This window comes from Musca domestica, unplaced genomic scaffold (assembly GCF_030504385.1).
Source record: "Musca domestica strain aabys unplaced genomic scaffold, Musca_domestica.polishedcontigs.V.1.1 3, whole genome shotgun sequence".
In the NCBI taxonomy this organism is placed as follows: Eukaryota; Metazoa; Arthropoda; class Insecta; order Diptera; family Muscidae; genus Musca; species Musca domestica.
The window spans coordinates 5,505,870-5,530,336 of record NW_026712299.1 but is presented as its reverse complement, the minus strand read 5'-3'; the positions used below and the strand labels follow the sequence as shown (position 1 = coordinate 5,530,336).

Here is a 24,467-nt window from a genome sequence, read left to right as displayed (position 1 = left end):
AGAACAACATATTCAAAGTTCACAGCAATTGCATAGGTCTACCAAATACCCTCTACCCACACTGAATGGCAATGATAGATGTCGCATCTGTAGCATAACTATCAAAGCCATTTCGATAACACATCATGTAAATTAGTTGTGTGAAATTCTCTAAAATTATGTAGTCTGCGAAAATAAATAAAGACTAAAATATATTCGACATTAATCCCCTTAATTCTGCAGAGAACAAACAGTTGTTGTGTTTAAGAGCAAATCGTATTTCTAGAACCCTATTGGAACGAATTTTTCAACTTTTTAGAACCCTAAGCTATCTGTTTATATTTGCTTTGATTTTAATTTTCATCACGCATTTATGCCTATGCTTCATTCCGGCATTGGCATTCTTCAGGAAATCTACGAAATTAAAAGAAAAACTCGAGAGTTTTCTTTTTCCACTGAGAAAAGAGTGTAATGAATTTATTGCATAAATCATGGTGAATGTAATGAAAGGAGTTCTCGTTGAATGGTAAGTGCTTATCGTGGGATTGAGTGCGGTGTGTGTAAATGTCCATGAGGAAAACAAACATCAAGTGGTATCCACATAGTCCAAATCATCTGGTATTCCAAATGCTTTATTCAGTTCACGTTCTTCTTTGTCGAATTTACGTTTACACCATGTCTTAATCATGTAAATATTGTCTGTCCAACGATTGGCAGCTTCCAGAAGTTTCTGTGAAAAAACAGGGAAGGGGATGAGGACCGTTGATGTAAATGGGAATTTCCAAAATATTGTTTATTTGCTGCTTTTAGTTCAAAGAGGACCCACCAGAATACACGTGCAGTTTTTCTTCTTTAACAAATTTGATAAATATACAAAAACCACAATAGAAAATTTGTGCAGCTCGTCTATAGACAGAAGGAAGTTGCGCTGCAAGTAGCCTGGGAGCATGGTAAAAAGTATTGCTAAAGAGTATATAACGATATACATTTATCCTGCGGAATAGTTCCTGAGATATAGATCTCAAAATATCGCTAAACCCAGATTTAAATTTATCTTGGAAATAATGAAAAGATTACCAAGATTATCATATGTTAACGTTTTCCAATTGATCCCGAGGGGACTTAAACTCATTTTAAGCCTAAGAGTTATAGTGTGTAAACCATAGGGGCGACAGATTATGTACAGGAGTTCTGTGTCAAAAATAAAGCTCAATGAAATTATGAAAATCAACTGCCGATCATTCAAAAGATATGTATAATAATACGATTAAGCTAACATGGTCATAAAAATATTAAGATTAAAGCTTCAACAGAATCCACGAAACATTTCAGATGACCCTTTAAACAATCAACGAGCTTAAAACTCTTTTATAAGAGTCCTTACAATTCTCTTATAATATTCACCTCTAAGAGGTCCTGTTACACAGAAGATTGCGTGTAGATAGTTGTCCTGAAGATCCACAGATAAAATACCTTAGATGGTATTCTATATTTTCCCTGAGGTACCACTTTTGATCTCAAGCCCTTATTCCAAACTTTTGTCTTGTTACTTATTATTATTATCATACATTTATAATACTTCCCTTACCTTTGCGTCATGATCCTTTTGCTTAATTTCTTCATAATTTATATCATTCCTATATTTAGCTTCTTGTTTCGTCAAGGTTTCCTTTTCCTCTTGAAGGTCTTGGATTTCTTTCGTCAAAGTCTCTATGGTTTGGTGATCATCCAATGCATTGTTGGTCTGTTGGACTTTCGATTGCACCGCATCAATGCTCTTTTGTAGTTGACAAGTTTTTGCCTCCACCTCCTGTAATTCTCTTTGAAGTTTTTTCAAAGTTTCACTTGAAAGAGGCGGTAAAACTTTATATAACTTATTTTATTACTGGAAGCTTTGAATTCTTACCTTGGAAATGACCAATAATAGAAACTGCCGGAAATCTTCTCACATTGCACGAGACCATTGTTGACCAACTCTTGTAGAATACCCTTTACCGATTGCATGACCACACCTTTCTCTTTAGGTGCTATACGTTCCAAATCCTTTAATTGATATACATCATTGGTCTCATGGAACAATTCCAAAAGTTTAATTTGTTTTTCTTCAGCCGATAGGGACTTACGTTTGGACATTTTTCATGCTATTTGGAAAGTAATTTTTCTGCAAAGAATATTTTATACTATTTAAATCAAATTAACAATTTTTTTTGTTTCTTTCCAGCGATCCTGCTATGAAACAATTTTTATTACATTTGGATGAGAAACTTGCCTTGGGACGTAAATTTATCATACAAGATTTGGACGAAAGCCATCTGTTCATATCCACAGATATTGTAGAAACTTTGCAGGCACGTGTTGATGAACTTATGGATCGTATCAGTTTCCCGTTACACGAGAAAGAAGCCTAAACTTAACGAAGTTTACAACAAACAACATCTTAACCAAAAAAATAAACAATAACAAATCCCCCTTCAAAATGACTGGTCGTGAATCGAATCGCATTAAAGATGCCGAAAAGAAACGCGTACTCGATGAAGCTGCTCGCCAGCGACGTGCCCGCAAAGTCTTAGAAGCCCTAGAGCAAGACAATTTCCACGATGATCCCCATGCCGATTTGGTTATGTCAAAGAAAGTTCCCAAATTTCAGGATAATCTAAAAAATCCTAAAGAAAATCGTAAATCAAAACGTAAAGGTCCCGAGTACTATCGTGCAAAATATCGCAAAAATTTTGCTCAACTATTGGATGAAGAAAAACAACTGAATCCTGATCCTCCAAATTATACAAGTGCTCTAGCCCCACCGCCATCGAAACCGGCGCGACACTTTTGTGCCGTCTGTGGTAATTTTTCGAAATATTCCTGCACTGCTTGTGGAACACGTTATTGTTGTATCCGTTGTCTGGGTACGCATCAGGATACGAGATGCTTGAAGTGGACCGTTTAAACAAATAAGAACAGAAAAAGAGCGAGGAGACTTTATAATGTAATATGCATTTAGTTTTAATAAAATAATAAATATAAAAAACATATTAAAAACCAGTAAAGAAAGTCCTAAAGTCGAGCGGGGCCGATTTTATGATACCCTACACCACTTTGCTAATTTAGTTGAGCTCCACTTAATAATTAAAAGTTTTTATGGGAAAATTCAATCATACACGGTGTGATTTTAATTGTAATTTAAAATTCAAAGGACTAAATATGCCAAAGCATTTGTATCTTTTAAATTCGGACTTGTATTGCCCATTTGGTGCAAAATTAATTTGAAATCAGATAAAGATATATATGGGAGCTATATCCAAATCGGAACCGATCTCGATAAAATTTAGCAAAGGTATTTCTGACCTGCATTTGATATATTTCCCTGAATATCGTTGTTACGGAGTGAATATTACGGCTGTAGGTAACAAATACAACAAATCGGATGAACAATATATATGGGAGCTATATCTGAACCGATTTCGATCAAATTTGGCATACTTATTTTCAGGCCTAATTTGGTTGTATGTGCAAAAAAATACTATTCGGGCTGATATTACACGTTTGGTGCATAATAAAAGGCAAATCGGACGAAGATATATATGGGAGCTATATCTAATTTTTTACCGATTATCTCCAATTTCAATAGGGTTCGTCCTTGGGCCAAACAAATGTTGTTTGCAAAGTTTCATCTCAATCGGATAATAAACGGACAGACGGACTGACATGCATAAATCAACTCAGAAAGTGATTCTATGCAGATCATCAAAAGGAACTATGGGTCTATCTCGTTTCCTTTTGCCTGTTACAAACAAATGCACAAAGACATAATACCCTGACCACCTTGTGGTGTAGGGTATAAAAAACGTCTTGTAGCTACTGTTTTTCAATAATTCAATTCGAAAATTTCGTAACAACAAACCAAACTTTTTCTCACTGGTTGTGTCATCCGTTGTTTTACATGGGTACATTACTCTACCATAAGCCCACACTCTCGTATGGACACCTAAGAATAAAAAGGACGTATTCTGTTCTGAACATCCACTTAATTAATTCTTAATTTCCATTGTCTTGTTAAATTAATATTTGGATTCTGAATATTTCCTTGTTTACAAAAACACTTTTGTTACTTACCGCGCAATAATATTTACATTTTTTGACAGTTCCTTGTTAAGTGACTCAGCAATATTGCAAACTGATGCTCATATGGCATTCATACCATGTCATATTAAATAGGTAGTGTTTTTAGCACATTTTAGAACAACAAAAAACATAATATTGAACAATTAATTGCCCCTATCCAGAACTTGCAAAAATCTACTATTTTTTAATTATTTCGATATCATAAAGCAAAACTCGTTATTATTATATAATGAAGTATTTTAGATGGAATGTGGGACAGGTGCTAGGGTTTTCTTTGCAGTCAAAAATGCCATAGATCTATTCGTAAACAGGGACAGTGAAGTTAGCGTCGGATGGATTGTCCATCAAGTTTTGTTGGATTCTAGGTAATGAGACAGCAGATGAATTGGCAAGAACGGGGTTTGAATCAACTGTCATTAAAATTTAGATATCGGATGGACCACCCCTGTGCCACAGGAACAGTGAAGTTAGCGTAGGTAGACAAGCGACACTGAAGGCTTTAAATTCTTTTACCATTAAATCCATGGCATTTTTGGAGTGCAGAAAAGCTTTGGATAATACTGAGTTGTCCATCAAGTTCTGTTGTAGTACGTTTATATATATGAGGGTTAACCCACTGGATTTGGATTTAAATTGTCATATCCATTACTTTTACTTCAAATAAATCCTCTCAAAGTAGGTTAACCCTACAAAAAGTTCTAACGTAAACATGGCATTGGATTCCAGGTAATGAGACAGCAGATGAATTTGCAAGAAAGGGGTTCGAATCAACTGTCATTAAAGTTTAGATATCGGTTAGACCACCCATGGTAGAAGAATACAGGTAGATGCATCAACGCTTTAGAACATTGATATGTCAAAAAATTTTAAATGTTTTTTCAAATATAAGTAGATTTTTATTTGTTTTCTTATACGACTTCATTCGCAGTTCATTAAAATACGCGTTTTTCAACATTTTTTACAAATTTAAATAGTTTTTTATTCTACATTTTCAATTTCAAAATTGATTCGACAGTTCATTGTCCCAGCAGCTGTATCGATGCGTCTACCTGCATCTACCACCCCTGTGCCACATCTTTCGCGCAATACATAAACACATGGTAAAATTAAGAAAGTAAATTCATTTCAAATAAGCATTCCCATCTCTGCATTTTCTGTAATTTACCTCGTCAAATTTCACTGCATCTCTTCCCATCTCTTATATTTGCATGTTCAGTATACATTTTGAAAATGAAATGTTGTCAAATGAATAATTTTGAACAAAAAAAATTAAACATATGATTGTATAACTTTACCTTCTTAATTCTACTATGTATAAACACTACTCCGAGAGATTGCAACAAAATTGGCTAGATGAAAGGGCATGTAATCACCCTAGGAAAGTCTTGCCTATAATCTCCGAGAAGAGAAGTGAGCCAGATCGCTCATCCTAAAGCAACCACGCGCCTCATTAACCTAACCGAGCTATGTAAAAATAAAAAGGTTGTTGTCAACTTCTGATTAGTTGATATGTTGAATTTGACAGATTATCGTGTGGTTTTGACGCTTTTCTAGTTTTTCCTTTCTGGGTAATATACTTATCTCATAGTGAGATTGATATTTTGCGCTTTATGCTAGGAACACAATTGGAGCGAACGACGAATTTCGCCCTACGCGGCGACAAAATGAGCCGCGAAAATTCGTCGTATGGAACACAATACCGACGAAATTATAAAACAGCTGATGAAGTTGTTTACTTTTTGCTCATTTGTTGACTACAATGAATTATACAAGAACACATAATTCTTTACGTTCTCTATTATAATTTCACTTATGTCCATCTTCTCTATTATAAATTCACTGATATCCATCTTCACTCAGGCGCAAGTACACAAATAAATAAACAAATTAATTATGTTTTTTTATACGAGTAACAGATATTAGAGTGACCATAACAAATTTTAAAGTAAAAAGTAACTTTATTTACTAAAACACATAAAATTCGTACAAGTATGGCCACCTTGTACTGTTTTGTTCGCCGGTCGCCGGCGTATGAAATAGAAATAAAGCTAATTGAGTTCGCGGCGACCGACGAAATTTTCGCCGGTGCCGTGATTGTGTGCACTTCCATATACACATATGTGTTTTATTTTTGACGACGAACATACGCCGCGAAAAAATTCGTCGTTCGCTCCAATTGTGTTCCTAGCATTAACTAGTTTCAACAAGAAATGGTAAATCAAGAAAACTCCTATGTTCACATTTTATTAACAAAAAATAAATGAACATACTACACTGACAAATTGTGCTGTGTGAACCATGTTTGTAATTCTGAACAATACTTTTTCGAATATCCATGGCAATAGTAAATTAACTTCGTATGAAAACTTTTTCATGTTTTCAATCACAAATTCGACATATTGCCAAGCCGCTTCAACATAATACCATCAAACGAGAGAGAGAAAACATCGATTCTCTTGGAAATCTCTCAATTGTTATCGAAACGACCGATAACATTTTTCGTCGATTTTATTCTCTTTTTTCAATTTCCCACAACAATTTTCAGTCTCGTCAGTCAGTATTGAATTCTTCCAGCTGAGAAGGCTGAAGAATTTTGAGATTTGTCGAAAAATAGTTTGAAATTGTGAATCTAAGTAACACAATGGCAGCCACACTAAGATTGCTCCAAACGCAGGTAAGCTTGTGCTAAATGCCGGAATTATAAACATAAATAAAATGCTCTAAGCGGTGTGCAAGCAGTTATGAATTTTTGCAAAATTAAAAAATAACATTTCAAGTGATTGATTATGTGAAAGAATTTTTTTCGGATTATGATCTCTCCCTCTGACAATTATCTAAAAAAGTATTTGATAATGAGCTAAATAAACAAAAAACTGTGTCAAACGCAATGCGTTTCCTGGAAATATTTCCTCCGATGGCTATTTATCCAGTGATATGGTCGGTGGTGTTGTGCAATTGTATTTTTTTTAGGCAAAAAAGTGTTTGCATAAAAGATATTCTAACCTCAATTTAGTGTTACCTAACCGAATGAACGATGTCTTCTTTTTGTTGGTTGGTATCAGAGTAAGTTCACCCTCCCGTTCGTTATCGTGATACGTATTGTCATCTGTAAAAGCTTAAGATGCAATGTGGTGTGGTGTAGTGGGGGTGGATGACCTCAAAGACTATTTACTTACATTTTAAGTGGGGATTATTATACCATTTCGTTTGTAATGGTGTAAAGCTTTAAAAGGAGTTAATTGTTGGCAGGCAGTCTTTGCAATAGGCCAAAGAGCGCCATATCATCAAAAAATTTCTTCGGGATTTCATTGTTTTTTTTTTTTCTATTTGTTCTCTTGTCTTTTGACAAAGGAAAAAAATTGGACAACTTGCCAAATTTCTTGTTGTCATTTTCTAAACTACGTTTTATTTATGGTTATTTTTAAGTAGTGAGAGTAATTTATTTTTATTTAATTTCTGCTACATAGCAACGTTTTTGCCATAAAACGTTGTAAACAAATGCTTTTTTTGCAATGACCGACCGGCCTCTTAAATAATAATACCATGTAATCGAATTATGTTTATCGATTACAACAATTGTTCGCACGCATTATGCTAGGAACACAATTGGAGCGAACGACGAATTTTTTCGCGGCGTATGTTCGTCGTCAAAAATAAAACACATATGTGTATATGGAAGTGCACACAATCACGGCACCGGCGAAAATTTCGTCGGTCGCCGCGAACTCAATTAGCTTTATTTCTATTTCATACGCCGGCGACCGGCGAACAAAACAGTACAAGGTGGCCATACTTGTACGAATTTTATGTGTTTTAGTAAATAAAGTTACTTTTTACTTTAAAATTTGTTATGGTCACTCTACTATCTGTTACTCGTATAAAAAAACATGATTAATTTGTTTATTTATTTGTGTACTTGCGCCTAAGAGAAGATGGATATCAGTGAATTTATAATAGAGAATATGGACATAAGTGAAATTATAATAGAGAACGTAAAGAATTATGTGTTCTTGTATAATTCATTGTAGTCAACAAATGAGCAAAAAGTAAACAACTTCATCAGCTGTTTTATAATTTCGTCGGTATTGTGTTCCATACGACGAATTTTCGCGGCTCATTTTGTCGCCGCGTAGGGCGAAATTCGTCGTTCGCTCCAATTGTATTCCTAGCATTACACTGTTGTATGTTTTGGGAGTTTACGACGGCTTTTTAACGGAAACCAAATGGACCGTTGTCAACTATTATGCTATGTTCTCATTACACTTTCAATCACGTTGTTCGCTCTCAGAATTAGGTACACGAATTAACCCGTTCATACGGCACGATTCGTAATTCATAGTGAAATAATTCCTTTTTTCACAAATTTTGTTTGTTGATTTGAATGGGAATTTATACAAAAATACATGAAATTCTCACTAATATGAATAGAAGAAATTATTGTTTTTCTTCCAAAGAATAATTATATCATTAATTTTACAATGTTTACATGTTTACATGTTTTCAAGTTTTTGTGTAAATATTGACATTTTGAACATATTTTTGTATTTTTTTAATTTTAAATTCTGCTGGAGAGACACTTGTCAAAAATTTTTTTCTGCCGATACAAACATTTTGAAAATATTGCTCTTTTGTTTGCAGTTTTCTGTGGAAATTTCAACTCGTGGACAAAATGCGTACCTCAAATGAAAGAGAAAACAAAATGTACTTTCGTTTGAATGTACATACGCCATTCAACATTGTAGTTTTCATTCATAATTTTCAGTCTTCCCAAAAATTTTTAAAATTTCATTAAATTTTTCTAGTTTTAATTTTTAAATGTCATAATTTATTTTTTCGATAAATGCTCTCATTTGTTAGGGATGGGACATATTTCTTCGTTGTTCGGAGAGTGATTTGATTTGAACAATGTACAAATATAAGTGTTCGCTCAGGAAATTTTGTGTGAAGAATTAAGTAGTTTTTTCATAGTTAAGGGTCGAACAAAGAATAGAGAGCGAATCAAGTGTAGTGGAAACGCCATTTTACAAGTGCTTTTTTTTAGTTTTTGGTTTTAAGCCCGAATGTTTACCAGAACATTTACTCGTTTAAAATAACATTAATCAGCAAGTGCTGATAAAAGAGTGCGTTTTTTGGAGGCACCAAAATTTTTTTTGTTATACTGAGAACATTTTGTAAATTCCTTCAGAAACTTACAGTAATTTCTCGAAAAGTATAGGGTTAATTTTAGACAGGCAGAATTGTTTTATTAGTTTTCCATTTTCAAAATTAACTGGTCTAGAACTCTGAATCGATTTTCCCTGTATGATATCGGACAAAATTACAAAATTAGTAGATTCTTGCAGGTATAGACAGACCAATTGCTTTTACCGCTCTTGCATGTTTGTTTAAAACTTTTTTACATTTCTTTATTATTAACATTTCGTCATAGGGACCCAGTGTTACTCCGCTTTTGGAGGAAATGATCATAAAATAAAGGTTAAAACAATTGTTCAGGGTGCAGTTTAGGTCCGTAAAATTTTTGACATTGGAAATCTACCATATAGGTCCTTATTGCCTCATAAAATGATACGGCTAGCTTTGGCTGTTTTAATTATATTTTTTGAACGGAATTATTATAAATTGTCAGTTTGTGTTCCCAGTATGTAGGAAACACTATTTAACGGAATTCTTTCAAATTGGTTATTTGGAGCACGTGCTGTGTTCTTCTTCTTATAGCACATGTAACGGATTCTCCATTTATTCAGTATTTTGATGATTTTAGCAACGCTTTTTATCAGAATTATTTAAAATTCGGAATTTTTAAGAAAAATTCCTGTTCATTTCCACGCCCTTATATCACGGCACCTCCCTATATTCGATATTTTGACAATTTTAGCTACATTTTTTACCAGAATAATTTCAAATTCGGAATTTGGATTTGCTAATGGGTACTACTTCCCACGCAAGAAAAATTCCTGTTCAAATCCACATCTTCGTATAGCCCTTGTATCACGGCACCTCCCAATATTCGATATTTTGAGGATTGTAGCTACATTCCTCAAATTCGGAATTTGAAGTTCCTAATGGCAACCACTTCCTACAATAGAAAATTTCCTGTCCAGATCCACGCCTACGTACAGTCGGCATATAACGGTACCCCCACGGTACATTTTTCAAAAGAATTATCTCAAAATCAGAATTTAGAGTTCCCTTTGGGTACTACTTCCGATGACAGAAAAAGTACTGTACAAATCCAGCTCGTCGTACAGTCCACATATAGCTGCTACACATATTTTTCAATCAAATTATATCAAACTTTGGAGATTGTAATGGGCACCGACCTCGTTGATATATAATTGGTTATAGAAATCTGTGTTATCGATATAAAGGTGAGAATACATAAATGTGTTTTTTTTTTTTTTTTTCACTGGACTAAGTCATCGGCTGGCTTCTTCGAAAAAGAACAAAGGACTAAGTCAACCTAAAACTCCTTTGTTCCTCAACGAAGAATTCACCCGATGCCTTAAGCCATTCAAAAAAGTGTTTTATGTAGTCTCACCTCAACTGTGACACCTGGAGGCCATTTTTGAAATTTTAACAAATTTACTCATTGTATTTTTACAAAAAAATTAATTCGTTTGCTTGGAATCTCGTCATACGAGTTTCTAGTTGTAGGTATACAAGACGACATCATTAAATGATTTGATACGAAAGTTCTAGAGCAATAAAAATAATTGCTTTTCGCTTTTTTACTTCTGAGGTAGCTCTGTGCCACGCGACTTATTCTTTGGGTTTCTTGCATAAAAGTTTACATTGATTGTGATATTGCTTTTTAGAGTTTTCCTAGAAAGCAATACTTCCACGAATTAACCCACATTATGCTAGCAAAATCCTTTCCTACACTACTTCACTACGATTAGTAAAAATTTATGAGCCATTTGCAAAACTGAAGTGGAACATAAAACTTTGATACCAATCAACAAATTATAAGATTATATTGTGAATGTTAGCCTTGGACTTTAAGGATTTTCATATTTGGTCCGGATTTATATTTCAGAATGCCTATATTATTTATTTATTTATGTTATTATTTTCATTTCAAAACAATTCCAAAAGCCTTTGTTGTTTAGCAATTTTACTGCGTTTTTTGTGTGAAACACGAAATGCTGTTTCGTAAATAGTATAAAGTCTGTTGAATAATACCTGGTCATAAGATTAAAAATTATGAACAGAATTTTTTTTCTTGCAATGATAAGCTATTTTTATAGACATACTTATATTTGTGTACATATATGAATGTGTGTATAAATCAGACGCCACACACTCTTTTCACCTACTCATATATACTTGACTCGCATTTGGCTGATAAGAAATGGGAATTTCTATAATGAAGTGAGTGTGTATGTTGAATACCTCCTTCATTGAAATTGATAAGAAAGGTTTGTGATGAAGTACCCAATCATTTAGTCGACGTAATCAATTTAAAGAACATTTAGCATGCTTTGAATTAAATTCAAATATGCGAGTCAATAGAACTTTGATACTTTAATACAAGTGTCTATCTGTTTATTTAAAGCTCCATCAGATTTTCTTCCATACGTATGGAAATTTAAATAGGGTTTCTTTTCAAAATAGAAATGAAAGTTTGCAAATGTAGCTGTGAATATAAATAATTATTATTTATTGGCGAGCAAAGAAAAAAGTAGCTCTATTGCATTTTGCATATCCATCAATTGACAAATAATTAGTCACGTGCTTTGCCTGTTTTTTTTATTGTAACAGTCGCACTGTAGCTGTTGTAATTAAAACAAATAAACACTGTTCTCAATACTTTGCTTGGTTCATGGTCGGTCGTGCGAATGCAATTTATACTGGAAATGTTTAGTTTTAGCCACACAACCACTTGTGACAACACAATTGAAAAGGAATGAATAATAAAGTGTCAACGGGGGGTAAAAGTAACAGTGAGATGAGAATCTCTGTCAGAATTTCTCGCAGAGAGAGTAGTGTATTTTATTCAATCATCGATAATTTATCGATGCACTGTAAACAGTGTTTGTCAAGTTAGTTGTAGTGTCATATGTCTAGCCTATTTAAATAATTAAATAATCAATAATAATTAAATAGATCAGAAATTTGCATATTTTTGGATCATATGGATGTATACAGATGATTATTCTTGATTCTATGTAAATGGAAATAAACAGAAATAGAAGTAAAAGTCGTTTGGTTACATTTTAATAGCTTTCTACATAACATTTAAATTTCTTTCGAAAGAAAAATTAGAAGAGAAAGTTGTGGAAGAAAAGGATAAATAAAAAATTAAGAAATATTGGTATGGGCAAAATTACAAGAAAATCGAACATTTATATCCAATTTTAAGCGAAATCATAAATTCCATATTTATCTCAGGTTTCTGGTTGAGAGAAATATTTAGATATAGCATGTTGTAAAGAATCGCTGACTTGTTTTGTAAGTTATGACAGATAAAAGTGACAGTAAAAGTGTGAGGTACCAGAAGAGGTTCAGAGATATATATCATCTTCACAATTGAGCTCTATTGATATAAAAAATTTGACCTTTTGTGGGGGAGGTACCAGAAGGAGTGTACCGATATATTCCATTTTTACAGCAAATCTTTTGTTAGTAGAAGTATTGAGATGTGTGAAATTTGAAGTGAATCAGATGCATATTTCTCATTTTACGAGCTAAATTCCAAATTTTTACCCTCTGTGGGGGAGGCACAAGAAGGAGTGGACCGATATATCCCATTTTTGCAGCAGTTCTTGTGAATTGCAGCCAAGGAATTGTTCAAATGTTGGTGTTTTGTATCCCTAATGGACTCTATTTCCTCTGCCTAGCTTGTGTACGTTTTTCTGGAACACCCATTTTGATGATAGCAGCCAAGGAATTGTTTGAAATTTGGGTTTTGATATTCCTAATGACCTCTATTTCCTTTGGCAAAAATGGTTTCTATATTGTGTATGTTCTTCGGGTGCCCCCATATAATTGTACCTCCCGATATTTTGATGATTGCAGCAACTGAACTGTTTGAAATTTACTATTTTGTATTCCTAATGCATCTATTTTCTTTCGCTAAAGAGGTTTCTATATTATGTACATTTTTTTCTATAGCCTCCATATCATAATTATATCCTGATATTCAATATTTTCAATATTTTTATCACATTTTCCAATTGTTTGAAGTGTGTTTTTTAAGTTCTTAATGAGACTACATTCTCTGGCAGAAATGTGTCTATAAAGATCCATGTTTTCTTATAGCCCTCAAATAATTGAACTTTTCGATTGCATTTTTTTTAATTTGATATTTGAAAATTGTACCACCTCCTATAATAGACCAACTACACTACTCTCTATAAATCTTTCCTTCTCGTTTCTCTATCTCCCCTATCACCGAAAATTTTATTCTTGAGTGATATCAACGAATTTAAATGTTTTTCCTTCTGGTGATTGAAAATGGGACACAGATCCAAATTGTGATAGGGCTTCCAAATAACAGTATCGAATGATTTACTGTATTTTGGATGTTGAAAACATATTCAGATACCGATTTAAGGCATTTCGGATGTTCAAACAAATTTGAGGCAAAATAGAATTTTTGGAAAGATTCCAAAAAGTCAGAATAATCTAGAAAAGGGTTTGAAACGTGGTTTTCCAACCCATGTGAACTCTAATCTAAAATGTTTTGCAAAATCTATTGAAAATTTTACATAAAACATAAGCGAATCGCAACAAAAAAAAACGGTCCCATTATAAGTGGCCTAACCAAAATATGGAGATGGCGATTTTTTGTAGGAAAAATTTCCACCCACTTTGAAATCAAACTGGTCTGTTACATCAAAATTAATTTGAAATGTCCAAATATATTTCATGTGATATATTTTTGTATCAATAAGCTCTCGGCATGTCAGAATTACTTAAACAGACCTTAAATCTATTGGGGTACCATAAAACGAAGGAAACTTGTGACGTGGACTTTGATCGCAAAATCTTTAAAGCTAATATGAAATTCTGCTCAAATTTAAATAAAATACGTATACATGTTGCCAAACTGTCAGAGCACAACAGTAGCTGAGCACTATGCGCGTGACTCCAGACGACGCGGAAAATTACGCCGAATTTTTTTTACTCAAATATTTGCGTGTGACGTTTTTTTATGTTTTTGCGACAACATTTTGATATTTATTTCTTTCGTGCTTACTTGTTGTTGCCTTGTGACACACTGATTGATAAGAAACCCAGCCAAACACTTCTCTCCCAATGTTGAGAATTAGGCAAGTCTATTAAATATTTTTTTTTTTTTTTTTTTAAACTAGTGCCAACTTTCAAGGCCACCATCGCAAACAACAACAACTACAACATTCAAATAAATTATAATATCAGTTTGCCCTGATTAGTACAATTAGCGATAGGGGTCTGGAAAATTGACACTAGTCATTAGCACTAGCGGAATGGTGAACGAACGCATAATTAGGCTGTCATGTAGTTTGTAAAGCTGTCGAATTATGAGTGGATTGGGAGAGAAATTTACATTGTCATTCAGTTGGTAAAGACTTGGGAACTTTTACGTCACAACCGCAGACGATTTGGCAGTGGATAATTGATCATTTGAAGACCTCATCTGTATGAAGTCGATTTCATTTTTTCTCTTTAGATTTGTGTTATCAAAATATTTACTCTCTTTCCCTTCCCTTTTGTTATCTCTTTATAGGTACGCAAAGCCGGCCAATATGGCTTGGACATCCAAGCTCGTCAATTTCATGCCTGCCAGGCCACAGCTGCCAAGGTAGCGCTATCAAAATTCGACAATGACGTCTATTTGCCATACGATAAGTTGGCAAAAACTTTGGATGTGGTCAAGGATCGTTTGGGTCGCCCCTTGACATTGTCCGAAAAGATTTTGTACTCTCACTTGGATGATCCCAAGAATCAGGATATCGAACGCGGTACATCGTACTTGCGCTTGCGTCCCGATCGTGTTGCTATGCAAGATGCCACCGCCCAAATGGCCTTGTTGCAATTCATCTCGTCCGGTTTGAAGAAGGTTGCCGTACCCTCCACCGTACATTGTGATCACTTGATTGAAGCACAAATTGGTGGCGCCAAGGATTTGGCCCGTGCCAAGGACTTGAACAAGGAAGTCTACGACTTCTTGGCCAGTGCCTGTGCCAAATACGGTTTGGGTTTCTGGAAGCCAGGCAGTGGTATCATCCATCAAATCATTTTGGAAAATTATGCTTTCCCCGGTTTGCTGATGATCGGTACTGATTCTCACACTCCCAACGGTGGTGGTTTGGGTGGCTTGTGCATTGGTGTTGGTGGTGCTGATGCCGTCGATGTAATGGCCAACATCCCATGGGAATTGAAATGCCCCAAGGTTATCGGTGTCAAGTTGACCGGTAAAATCGGTGGCTGGACCTCACCCAAGGATGTCATCTTGAAGGTAGCTGATATCTTGACCGTCAAGGGTGGTACTGGTGCCATCATTGAATACCACGGTCCCGGTGTCGATTCCATTTCCTGCACTGGTATGGCCACCATTTGCAACATGGGTGCTGAAATTGGTGCCACCACCTCAGTGTTCCCCTTCAACGAACGTATGGCTGCTTATTTGAAATCCACTGGCCGCTCCGGCATTGCCGATGAGGCCAAGAAGGCCCAAGCCAAGATCTTGTCTCCCGACAGCAACTGCAAATACGATCAAGTTATTGAAATTGACTTGAACACCTTGGAACCCCATGTCAACGGTCCATTCACCCCCGATTTGGCCCATCCCATCAGCAAATTGGGTGCCAACGCCAAGAAGAACGGTTATCCCTTGGACATCAAGGTTGGTTTGATTGGTTCCTGCACCAACTCTTCCTATGAAGATATGGGTCGCTGTGCCAGCATTGCCAAGAATGCCATGAAACATGGTTTGAAATCCAAGATTCCCTTCAATGTTACCCCCGGCTCTGAACAGATTCGTGCCACCATTGAACGTGATGGCATTTCCAAGGTATTCGATGATTTCGGTGGTACCGTCTTGGCTAACGCATGCGGTCCCTGCATTGGTCAATGGGATCGTAAGGACATCAAGAAGGGTGACAAGAACACCATTGTAACCTCCTACAACCGTAACTTCACTGGCCGTAATGATGCCAATCCCGCCACTCATGCCTTCGTTACCAGGTAAGTGGGAGAGACAGAGAATGATGGAAATTGGTGTAAGAGAGAGACTTATAAAGATTTTTATTTCAGCCCTGAATTGGTCACAGCCCTTTCCATTGCTGGCCGCTTGGACTTCAACCCCCTCACCGATGAATTGACCGGTGCTGATGGCAAGAAATTCAAATTGGACTCTCCCTTCGGTGATGAATTGCCCTCCAAGGGCTTCGATCCCGGCATGGACACCTATGATGCTCCTCCAGCCGTAAGTTAGAATGTAATATTTTAATGATTTCCAAAATCCACATGGATTTGTATGTTTTTTGTTCCAGAGCGGTGAAAATGTTAAGGTTGCTGTTGACCCCAAGAGCCAACGTTTGCAACTTTTGGAACCCTTCGACAAATGGGACGGCAAAGATCTTACCGATTTGACCGTTCTCATCAAGGTCAAGGGCAAGTGTACCACCGATCACATCTCTGCCGCCGGTCCCTGGTTGAAATACCGTGGCCATTTGGACAACATCTCCAACAACATGTTCATTGGTGCCACCAACTACGAAAACAATGAAATGAACAACATCAAAAATCAACGTACTGGCAAATTCGGCACTGTTCCCGAAGTTGCCCGTGACTACAAGGCCAATGGCATTAAATGGGTTGCTGTCGGTGATGATAACTACGGTGAGGGTTCGTCTCGCGAACATGCCGCCTTGGAACCCCGTCACTTGGGTGGCCGTGCCATCATTGTCAAGTCCTTTGCACGTATCCACGAAACCAACTTGAAGAAGCAAGGTCTGTTGCCCTTGACCTTCGCCAACCCTGCTGATTACGATAAGGTATAAAGGATTAGTAGAAACAATTGGTTTTATCTCTGTGTTCTAATGATAATTATGTTTGTTTTTCAGGTTGAACCCACCAGCAAAATCTCCTTGCTTGGTTTGGCCAACTTGGCCCCTGGCAAACAAGTCGACTGTGAAATCAAGAATGGCGACAAGGTTCACAAAATCAAATTGAACCACACCATGAACGAGCAACAAATCGCCTGGTTCAAGGCCGGCAGCGCTCTCAACCGCATGAAGGAAATCTCTGGCAACTAAGTTGTGTTTTCCTCAGCTTACCATGTTCTTATGTCGTTTCCTGCCCCACATCGATTCGAAAAAAACGATTTGCGTTTTGATTGCAGATTTGGGATTTCATTTTAGTTTAATTTTTCTTCCGTTTTTTCCCCTTCACCGTGCATGATATTTTGTTTATTTAAATATTGTCTGTAAAAATTATTTGTATGTAGAACAACAAAAAAATATTTGCAATTTTTTTTTGAATCGAAGAAAACGATACCAATTGTTATTAAATGCAAAGCAAAAACAAACATATTTATACACCATTAATACTTACATCTCTTATATAATATATATTATTTACTACGATATTGTATTTTTAATTTTATTAAATAATTTAATTATGAAATGCAACAACCACAAACAAATACAACAACAACAACAACTTTCTAGTAATTGAGTTTTGAATTCATAAACATATAGAGGATATTAATGATGTTACACGACCAGCACTGTGCCACGTTGAATGGAATTATTATTTTTTGTTTGCCCAAAGTCACTGCATGATAAGTTGCCAGGACAATAAACTAACTATCCGGCTTTTGTTCGTTAACCAAAGGCGAGTACATACTTATATTTATTATATAAATAAAAAAAAACAAAGTTCTAAACAAGAAAATTTTGTGAATACAATTCAATTAATAGAAATAAAACAAATTAAAAAAAAAAACCAAATTTACAGGGTTTGTATGTTATTTTGAGGTTATGTAGGGTTAAGACCTATTTATTTTACTTTTTATATTTGATTACTGCTAAGAACTAAAATATAGTTAAAGATCTATGAAAGATATGGACCAAATTCTGTTCCATATCGAAAAATACAGGGTGAGATGAAAAAATCGCAACCAACTTCAGACTGCTGTCATTTCTAAGCTACTCGTTCGACAGCTATAAAAATTATTCCAGTGACAGCTCATTATATTGTTTACAAGAGTACAAATGCATTTTGGTAAGAATTTTCCAGAAAAATTCAGTAAAGAAAGTCCTAAAGTCGGGCGGGGCAAACTTTATGATACCCTACACCACTTAGCTAATTTAGTAGAGCTCCACATAACAATTAAAAGATTTTATGGGAGAATTTAATCATACACCCTATGATTTTAATTGTAATTTAAAGTTCAAACGACTAAATATGCCGAAGCATTTATATTATATTTTAATTCGGACTTGTATTGCCCATTTGGTGCAAAATTAATTTGTAATCAGATAAAGATATATATGGGAGCTATATCCAAATCTGAACCGATCTCGATAAAATTTGGTAAAGATATTTCTGAGCTGTATTTGATATATTTCCCTGAATATCGTTGTTACGGAGTGCATATTACGGCTGTGGGTAACAAATACAACAAATCGGATGAACAATATATATGGGAGCTATAGCTATATCTGAACCGATCTTCAACAAATTTGACATACTAGCTTCAATTCGGTCGCATGTGCCAAATTCCATCCCATTTGTGCAAATATTAGACATTTGGTGTAAGGTAATTCGGACGAAGTTATATATGGGAGCTATATCCAAATCTGAACCGATCTCGATAAAATTTTGCAAATGTATTTCTGAGCTGTATTTGATATATTTCCCCCAAATATTGTTGTTACAGAGTGCATTTTACGGCTGCGGAGGACAAAAATAACTAATCGGATTAACAATATATATGGGAGCTATAGCTATATCTGAACCGATTTCGATCAAATTTGGTGTATTTATTTTCAGGCCTAATTTGGTTGTATGTGCAAAATTCCATACTATTCGAGCTGATATTAGACGTTTGGTGCACAATAAAAGGCAAATCGGACGAAGATATATATGGGAGCTATATCTAATTTTTTACCGATTATCTCCAATTTCAATAGGGTTCGTCCTTGGGCCAAACAAATGATTTGTGCAAAATTTCATCTGGAAAGGGACATGCATAAATCGACTCAGAATGTGATTCTATGCAGATCATCAAAAGGAACTATGGGTCTATCTCGTTTCCTTTTGCCTGTTACAAACAAATGCACAAAGGCATAATACCCTGACCACCTTGTGGTGTAGGATATAAAAATCTTGACTCTAATAGGTCCTTCAAATAGTTCATAATGTTTAAATATTGCTTTCATTATTAGAATTAATTATTAGAATTAATTATTATTACTACTTAGAATTAATTATTAGAACCGATATCGTTGCTCGGTTCCTTCCAAAATACATACGTTTCAATTATTCTGTTAAAACAAAATACCATTCTTTTATTTGACATATATAGACACGATTAAAAATACATATTTTAGTTTAAACAAATTAATGAAATTGACAAATAATTCTATATTTTTTTTCTATAAATAACACAATTGAAATATTGTCCCACTAAATTACACTTACAGTTAATACATACGCACACATATATAAATCACGCGCCCACTTAATACTTATAATCGAAATATTTATTATAATAGTATATTGTCAATGAGGGTTCCAGAACAATGATCTCCGGCAATGAGATGCGCATTTGTAAATTGGTCACAATCATGCGTTCGCACAGCTGGGCCCACATGCAACCGTATAGCTTGCGTATATTACTGCAATCCATTTTCTGACGTGTTAGGACACGTATCAAATAGCGCAGCTCGTCCAATGTGGCCGCTTGTGAGAATGGGCCATGACCCATGCACATTTCATAGAGTATACAACCCAATGACCAAATGTCGGATTTATAATCAAAACGTTCGCCCCGTAATACCTCGGGTGGTGTATAGTAAGGGGTACCCAGTGCAGCAGGGTTATGGACTTTGGAGGCATGTACCAAAGAGATGCCAAAATCGGCAATTTTCAAATTGTGATTGGCATCGACGAGAAGATTGGCTGGCTTCAAATCACGATGAATGACATGCCGTACGTGTAAATATTCCAAACCCATGAGGGCATCACAAAAATAACGCATAATTTCATTGTGCGTTAAACCTTTGGGTCTTGCATTATGGATGAGATCCTGAAGCGTGCCATTGGGGGCATATTCCATGATGATGTTAACCGTTCCGGCGTGCATAAAGGAACTAATGAATTGTATAATATTTGGATGCTGCAGCTGGGATATTATGTAAACCTAATGCGAGTGTTTTTGAGTGTAAGGTATTAGTTGTGGTTAGTTATTTATTTAATATCTATATCTACCTCCTCCAATATCATGCCCATTTCCACCTTGGGATTCACCACAATAATTCGTTTGACACAAACTTTCTGATTATTACGATATTTGCATAGAAATACCCGTCCGAAGGAGCCAGCTCCCAACACTTTAATCGGTTTCAAAGTAGGATCACCTAAATCCATTTTGTGCGGATTTTCTTTTTGGTTTGGTGATATTCTTTAATTATTTGGGTTGTTTTTTTTTTTAGGAAACACCACTTTGTCCAATTCGAGGGTATGTTAAGTAATGATTAAATGTAATACGCTGATTTTTTTACGAAGCTGAGCAAAAACAATTCCGTGTTTGGACATTTTGGGGGGTAACGGTTTTTCATTTGACTGATTGCTGTGTTCTCTTAATCTCTTACAAATAAATGTAAACAATCAAATGATGTGGTGATCAATAAGTGATTACCCAGCAAAACATAATAGAGGTGATTAAGAAAAGAGAAGTGACTGTGAAGACGTAGAGAAATTTAAAGAGTATGTAGTGAAATGGTATTTCATTAACACAACCTTGTCATGTTTTTTCCTTCTTTAAAATAAAAAAAAAAAACAGAGCTGGGTATTCGATCTTAGCTATTGTAATGGATTAAACTCGTGAACAGCCAACCAAGCAATATTACGCTTCATAAAATACAAAACAAATAGCTGGTCAAACACTAAAAGCTGTTAATTAAAAACCATTTTGTTTATTAACACTTTTTTAGGTGGCATTTTGTTCACACTGATTTCCTAATTGGATATTGCCCATTTTTTAAAACTGGTGACTGGCTACCTCCCAAGATGTAAATACAAAACTTGGAGGTATAAAATGGAAAACTCGTTCACAACAGCATTCTAGTTCAACGAACGTAATGAAGCAGCATGGTACTAAATGGCGTACTAGGGGATTCTAACGAATTAGTGGAAAATGGAATTCTGAAATTTGAAACAAAAACGTCTGTCCAGAGTTGCCTATTGAGGTAGCCAAATTTTGGTTGAATGTGCTGTCGAATGTGACCTCTGCTATTGAGCAATCCTCCAATCCAATACAAAGTTTTTGTCAATGGAGCTGTTTTCAAATAACTCCAGGGGAGAATATCCATATATAAAAAAGGGAACTAATGTGATTTGGTGATTTTTATGTAAACCATGGTCTTCCGTGAGAACTTGTTGCTTTTGTCAAACATATCAAAGATTTTTTATCAAATAGTATATTGTTTTCTTTTTTATTTATTTTCAATTTGTACAGTAACATAGCCCATTGGTCCATAAACGGTTCCACAAACTTCTATACATGACTACTCTAAAGAGTAAAAACTGCGATCTTTATACCTTCAGCCATATGGCTAGGGTATATATCATTTGATACGACCAAAACGTGTCTCAACAAAATAACAGGTCTGTTTGGACCAAATCCATTTCAGGACATTTGGAGTCGATCTAACGGTGCTAGTACGCACGATAACTCTCTAAGGGAGTATCCGATTTGATCCAAATTTGGTACATCGTAATATTATTATCAAACTTAGATCGAGTTCAGAGATGGGCCATATCGGTCCACTCCTTTTGGTACCTCCCACACAAAATGTCAACATTTTCAAAGAAAATAATTTACTGCACAGAAAGAGAATGGATAATCCTATTTTGCTCCAAATTTACTAATCCTAATATTTTCATCAGTGCAAAGTCAGGTCGGAAAATGGACAATATCGGTCCACTCCATCAAGTACCTCCCCCACAAAGGGTAAAAATTTGGAATAATTATAACTCTTATAAAATTTGATGTGAGTGTTCGATTGTCTTCAAATTACACACATCACTATATTTTCATTAATCCAAGCTATGGTGTGAAAGTGGTATATATCGGTCCACTCCTTCTGACACCTCCCCCACAAAGCGTCAAAATTTTGAACATCCATGAAGCTCATAAAACACGAAATTGAAACCCGATTCTATTGGGACTTGGTACATCTCAATATTTCCATCAACACAAAATATGTTATAAAGATTGTAGAGATCGGACCATTCCTTCTGGTACCTTCCCCACAAAGGTTCGAAGTTTGAATAACCATAACGATCATAAAATCCGAAATAAGCTTCTGGTTTTCTTCAAATTACACACATCACAATATTTTTATTAATCCAAGGTCTGGTGTGAAGATGGAATATATCGATCTAATCCTTCTGCTACCTCCACCACAAAGTGTCAAAATTTTGAGTATCCATGAAGCTCATAAAACGCGAAACTGACATTCGATTCCATTGAGACTTGGCACATCTCAATATTTCCATCAACACAAGATCTGTTGGAAAGATAGCACAGATCGGATCATTCCTTCTGGTACCTCCCCCACAAATATTCGAAGTTTTAAAAAACCATAATGAACATAAAATTCGAAATAAGCTTCTGGTTTTCTGCAAATTACACACATCACAATATTATTATTAACACAAGGTCTGGCGTGAAAATGAAATATATCCACTCCTTCTCCAAGAAGTTCATAAAACGCGAAAGTAACGTCATATTCCATTCACTCGGCTCGATACATCTCTCTCGCCGATTCTTTATAACTAAATATTTCTCTCCATCAAAAAGCCTGATATGAATATGTAGTTTATGATTTAGCATAAATTTAGATATAAATGTTCGATTTCCTTCAAATTTTGCACATACCAATATTTTTATCTGTATTAGATGAAGAATGAAAATGGAATACTTCGGTCCGCTATATCTGTTACCTCAGGCATATTTCACATTTTCCATAAATTTGCACATATCTCATATAAAGTATGGGAAATAGTCGATATAGTCCAAATCTGGCACGTTGTAATATTTATATCAGTCCAACTGCTCTGGAAACTCCCCCATAAAGGGTCTACGGTTTGAAAAATCATAACTCAAAGCTGGGGGTTTACATCTGTTGGCAAAACCAACTGATACTATTTTACTTGTTTTTTATATAATTCCTCTATGGAATTTAACTTTTTTGACACGTTTAAATATTAATTAAAAACCTCAATAAAAACACTTCATATTTGTCTATTATAATTTTATTTTTTTTTATTTTAAAAATAGACTTATGAGGCATGTTTCCTTTTTTTGTTTCTCCAAGAATTTAATTATATTAAATTAATAATTATATTTTTTGCTCTTGTTGTTGTTGCTATTTTCTTTTCACATAATTTTATTTAAAATGCAGCAAACACACACATACATATATAAATCATTCAACTTTATTTCTTCGTAATTATATCATTTTTTTATTTTCTAAATTATTTCTGTGAAATATTTATCTCATTTAAATATCATTTTTATTTTTTGATATTTTATATATAAATCTAAATTAATTTTGTTATATGTATGTATATAGAAACGTGTACTCATCATCAATAAATTAAACGTTATTAGGTTTTATAACAATTTTTGTTGTTAATTTTTTGTTTTATTTCACACGCTTAGATTGGTATATTTTCCAGTAGGATAACCTCTATTTCCTTGTGATTTTTTTCTGGTGTTTAGGGTACCTTTTCTCTTTATTTCAAATATATATATATTTTGAATATATTTTTTATTGTTTTCTCTTTTTTTTATTTTACAATTTCAAATTTTAATTCGAACATAATTTGTGTTTTTTGAAATTGTTGCAGACTTTACACAATAAATTCTGTTATAGTTGCTTGGTTTTAGGAATTTATTTTACAAAATGAAATTTGAACTTATTATTATTATAAAAAATGTAACTAATGTTATTTTATTTAACACAAAAAAACATCCCAAGTTGTGTGATAGAAAGAATCATGGAGGACATGAAATTTGGATTTGGTTTTAAATCATTGAATTGGAACATGTGTACTAAATTTATTACCAATTCGCCAGCAAACTCAACAATTCGTTTAGAGCCTCCAGGCATTCAAAGCACTTCGTCTTTAAAAAAATAAAACTG

General features: G+C 34.7%; 5 protein-coding genes across 5 annotated transcripts; 3 read left to right on the top strand and 2 right to left on the bottom strand.

Annotated features, from left to right (window-relative positions):
* The first annotated feature begins 283 nt into the window (after window positions 1-283).
* Window positions 284-2,387, top strand: LOC101889012 (general transcription factor IIH subunit 5). The gene is made up of 2 exons (XM_005184497.4): window positions 284-505; window positions 2,201-2,387. The coding sequence occupies exons 1-2, from the start codon at window positions 471-473 to the stop codon at window positions 2,385-2,387; spliced, it is 222 nt and encodes a 73-aa protein (XP_005184554.1). The 5' UTR covers window positions 284-470.
* Window positions 422-2,140, bottom strand: LOC101888592 (meiotic nuclear division protein 1 homolog). Its single transcript, XM_005184494.3, has 3 exons — window positions 1,886-2,140; window positions 1,568-1,823; window positions 422-709 (listed from the first exon to the last, which is right to left on the bottom strand). Exons 1-3 carry the CDS (start codon window positions 2,110-2,112, stop codon window positions 566-568), a joined length of 627 nt encoding a protein of 208 aa, XP_005184551.1. The 5' UTR covers window positions 2,113-2,140; the 3' UTR covers window positions 422-565.
* Window positions 2,388-2,455: 68 nt separating the features above from the next.
* Window positions 2,456-2,924, top strand: LOC101888427 (zinc finger HIT domain-containing protein 1). The gene has a single exon (XM_005184493.4). The coding sequence runs from the start codon at window positions 2,456-2,458 to the stop codon at window positions 2,921-2,923; it is 468 nt and encodes a 155-aa protein (XP_005184550.1). The 3' UTR covers window position 2,924.
* A 3,689-nt stretch (window positions 2,925-6,613) lies between these two features.
* Window positions 6,614-17,755, top strand: LOC101888255 (probable aconitate hydratase, mitochondrial). The gene is made up of 5 exons (XM_005184492.4): window positions 6,614-6,772; window positions 14,810-16,269; window positions 16,339-16,510; window positions 16,578-17,081; window positions 17,151-17,755. Exons 1-5 carry the CDS (start codon window positions 6,740-6,742, stop codon window positions 17,340-17,342), a joined length of 2,361 nt encoding a protein of 786 aa, XP_005184549.1. The 5' UTR covers window positions 6,614-6,739; the 3' UTR covers window positions 17,343-17,755.
* A 1,817-nt stretch (window positions 17,756-19,572) lies between these two features.
* Window positions 19,573-20,876, bottom strand: LOC101889191 (serine/threonine-protein kinase nekl-2). The gene is made up of 2 exons (XM_005184498.4): window positions 20,524-20,876; window positions 19,573-20,455 (listed from the first exon to the last, which is right to left on the bottom strand). Exons 1-2 carry the CDS (start codon window positions 20,680-20,682, stop codon window positions 19,775-19,777), a joined length of 840 nt encoding a protein of 279 aa, XP_005184555.1. The 5' UTR covers window positions 20,683-20,876; the 3' UTR covers window positions 19,573-19,774.
* Window positions 20,877-24,467: the final 3,591 nt, after the last annotated feature.

Bases quoted from the DNA above. Each gene is read 5' to 3' on its own strand.
- LOC101889012 (XM_005184497.4), top strand. From the start codon at position 471: ATGGTGAATGTAATGAAAGGAGTTCTCGTTGAATG. The intron at 506-2,200 runs GTAAGTGCTTAT...GTTTCTTTCCAG, and splicing joins AAAGGAGTTCTCGTTGAATG to CGATCCTGCTATGAAACAAT.
- LOC101888592 (XM_005184494.3), bottom strand. From the start codon at position 2,112: ATGTCCAAACGTAAGTCCCTATCGGCTGAAGAAAAACAAATTAAACTT. The intron at 1,824-1,885 runs GTAAGAATTCAA...GCCTCTTTCAAG, and splicing joins TATTATTGGTCATTTCCAAG to TGAAACTTTGAAAAAACTTC. The intron at 710-1,567 runs GTAAGGGAAGTA...GTTTTTTCACAG, and splicing joins AAAAGGATCATGACGCAAAG to AAACTTCTGGAAGCTGCCAA.
- LOC101888427 (XM_005184493.4), top strand. From the start codon at position 2,456: ATGACTGGTCGTGAATCGAATCGCATTAAAGATGCCGAAAAGAAACGC.
- LOC101888255 (XM_005184492.4), top strand. From the start codon at position 6,740: ATGGCAGCCACACTAAGATTGCTCCAAACGCAG. The intron at 16,511-16,577 runs GTAAGTTAGAAT...TTTTTGTTCCAG, and splicing joins CCTATGATGCTCCTCCAGCC to AGCGGTGAAAATGTTAAGGT. The intron at 17,082-17,150 runs GTATAAAGGATT...TTTGTTTTTCAG, and splicing joins ACCCTGCTGATTACGATAAG to GTTGAACCCACCAGCAAAAT.
- LOC101889191 (XM_005184498.4), bottom strand. From the start codon at position 20,682: ATGGATTTAGGTGATCCTACTTTGAAACCGATTAAAGTGTTGGGAGCT. The intron at 20,456-20,523 runs GTAGATATAGAT...CACTCGCATTAG, and splicing joins TGGGCATGATATTGGAGGAG to GTTTACATAATATCCCAGCT.